This window comes from Atta colombica, unplaced genomic scaffold (genome assembly GCF_001594045.1).
Source record: "Atta colombica isolate Treedump-2 unplaced genomic scaffold, Acol1.0 scaffold166, whole genome shotgun sequence".
Classification (NCBI taxonomy): domain Eukaryota; kingdom Metazoa; phylum Arthropoda; class Insecta; order Hymenoptera; family Formicidae; genus Atta; species Atta colombica.
The window spans coordinates 179,673-182,364 of NW_017259257.1; the positions used below are offsets into that span (position 1 = coordinate 179,673).

The 2,692-nt window shown below is 43.4% G+C and overlaps 1 protein-coding gene across 1 annotated transcript in view; it reads right to left on the reverse strand.

Moving 5' to 3' along the window:
• Positions 1 to 864: 864 nt before the first annotated feature.
• The window catches only part of LOC108686222 (zinc finger protein 853), a 73,700-nt gene continuing 71,872 nt past the window's right edge, over positions 865 to 2,692 (reverse strand). Inside the window, exons 11-13 of the mRNA XM_018191392.1 lie at positions 1,646 to 1,887; positions 1,131 to 1,284; positions 865 to 1,000 (exon numbers count right to left, since the gene is read on the reverse strand). Of these exons, the coding sequence (XP_018046881.1) occupies positions 873 to 1,000; positions 1,131 to 1,284; positions 1,646 to 1,887 (524 nt within the window). The 3' untranslated portion in view covers positions 865 to 872. The remainder of the gene's footprint in view (positions 1,001 to 1,130; positions 1,285 to 1,645; positions 1,888 to 2,692) is intronic.

The following is a 2,692-nucleotide window of genomic DNA, read 5'->3' on the forward strand; positions in this document are numbered from 1 at the left end:
AGAGCGCACCCAGGATTATCCTAAAATAGGATAACCGAGATGACTTATTGTTGTTTTTTTAAGCAACTTCTCGTTAGTTATTATGGCACGTTTCGGAAGTCGAGGCGGTGGTACGGCAGTGGCGACGTGTCCTGAGAATCCTAACGAAATACGAAGACAACGTGAGAACACTGTCGCGAATTCCGTTCGACAGATCCTTCATTCAGGAACGGTGTAGGAACGACGCGGAACCGCGCAGGAAGCGCGCGGGGAATCGCGAGAGACGACCGTCGCCACTGCGATTTTAACCGTCTCGTGCCGTGCAACGGTTTTGCTATACACGTACGTATTCTCACTCTCCTCCCGTCGTCTGGCACGGCCCCATCCGGAGAGTTCGTCAACCGAGGATGATACCCTCGATTAATTTCCGGTTGAGGTCCGGCCTGATATCGGTTCTATCCGAGTAGGAAGACACCGAAGTATACATTCTTTCTCACAAAGTCCTTTCGTTTGTTTCCGTTTTCTTACTGCTGAGACAGTGAGTGAAATTCTAGCGACCGCACTTGGGCGCAGGAGCGAATTACGTCAACGATGACAATGACGTTTCGTCATGTCGATCGTAACGAACGTAGTCGCTCTTACGCGTTTTCGGAGTTACCGATCATCTCGTCGGCTTTTCTCTTGACGCCACGGTCTTCAGGCTGCTGTTGCTGCTGCTGTTGGTGATGACCGATAGTAGACGGTCCCTGCTGTTGCTGCTGTTGCTGATCGTGCAACGGTGTCGAGCGCTCCGTCAACGATTGCGAGTGTTGCTGATTCATGCGCTCGTTCTGCTGCAGGGTCGTCTGATCCGGCGCCCAAGGGGTCCACTCGTCTCAGTAGTAACTGAATTTTCATGGTTGCTGATTGCTTTGCTGGTTGACGACGTGTTGAGCTAGAGTGAAACTCAGGGCGCGCGGATCGCCGCCATGAAGCCTGAGGGCCTGCTCTAATCGCTGCTCTTGTAACCGTAGCGCTTCTCCTGAAAGATGTCAAATGTCGACGATTTGTTAGAAGTTTTCATCGCAGATTGAAGCTCAAAAAAAGTCTCGAGGAGTTAGACTCGAACGCTATAGTACAACAGCGTGTCGCCGGATTTTTGTATCACTTACCGAGATCCGGCGTTAGAGTATCTTGTTGGGACATTTGTTGATTCGTATGGTGTCCCGGCATACCGGAGGTGCTACCTCCGTTATGCTGTCCCAAATGATGCCTTACGTCACCGCCCACCGCGGAACTCGCCGCGGCTGCCGCCGCTTGAGATACCTGCGCAAAGATGTAAGAAAAAGTTGAAAGGTGGAAAAGAACTGAGAAGTTCTGTTTGAGCTGTCTTCTCTTTTGCTTTTTTTTATCGAAACGTTTATGAATCTTAATTGAATAAAATGAAATCAATATACTTGAACATCTTGTGTTGACTTTTATAGACACTACACTTTATTGATTTACTTCCATTAAAGTCAGATTTTTATTATTTGTTTTTATCTTTACTTCTTTGCGAAAGAATATAATTTGAGTTATTTTCTCAATCTTCATTTCTTTATAACACTACTTTCAATATTCAAAATGGAGATTGTAAAATTATGCTTTTTTTAACTTTGATAATAGAAGAATTGGCTATCTTTTTTACCGCAAGTCGTAGGGCAGCTTCGGCTTGGGAACGGAGCAATGCTTCCGCCTGATGCATTCTCAGAGCTTGCTCCGGTCCACTCGTTTGCACTCCCTGTTGTTGGGGTCCCGTCGATCCTTGAGTACCTCCGCTCATATCACCGTTATTGCCCATTCTCATAGCCGCCGCCAGCGATGCCATGTCGACCGGCGAGAGATTAGGCGATACGGAATTTTGCAATCCTAACAGAAATATCGCTTTCACATCTCGCTTACCATCGAAAGTAATTTAAAGTCTATAAATAATATATCAATATATATAGCTTTTCTAATCCTTTTTAAATAGCAATAAATTGCAAGGTATATATTTAACAAACATCTCTTTTTGTAATGTTAAATTTAAAATAGTATCTCATACGATGTATTTCAGAATCTTGGAGCATCATGATTGAATCACGATCTGTAGAACATGTGTCAAGGAGATTGCTCGCAAACGCTATCTCGTGTCAACTTTAATCGTGGGAAGAGAAGAGAGGAATGATGGTAAGGAATTCCGATATTTGTTTTTCCTGTTATCGTTTCTTCAGCAAGTTTCTCGACGAGTTATTCGTAGTTCTCCGTGAAAGAAACGTGCACTACGTGCGCGATAAATTTTACTAAATTAACTTGCGGTAATATCACACATAGTATCACACATAATAATCGTGCAACGCGTTTCTGCAACGTGGAAATGTTTTTTCCTTTGGCAACAAATACAGTCATGTCGAACGTGTTTATAATTGCTCGCTCGAGTTCTCATCGAAGACATGAGAAAAGCAGGCAACGCGAATGCAATGTTGTGAGTGGAGAAACAACATTGTAAATCTAGTTTTATCTGTAATAATTGGAACGAAGCTATCGGCTTTCCCTTCTAGTGTAATTTCGTACTGATAAATGATAACGCACTTCTCGAAGATTCATGCGTCTTATATATGTATACTTGTGTATGTATACTTGTGTGATCAATTCGCTAGATCAGCATAACTCGTTGGTACATGGTTTTATATATATATATATATATATATATATA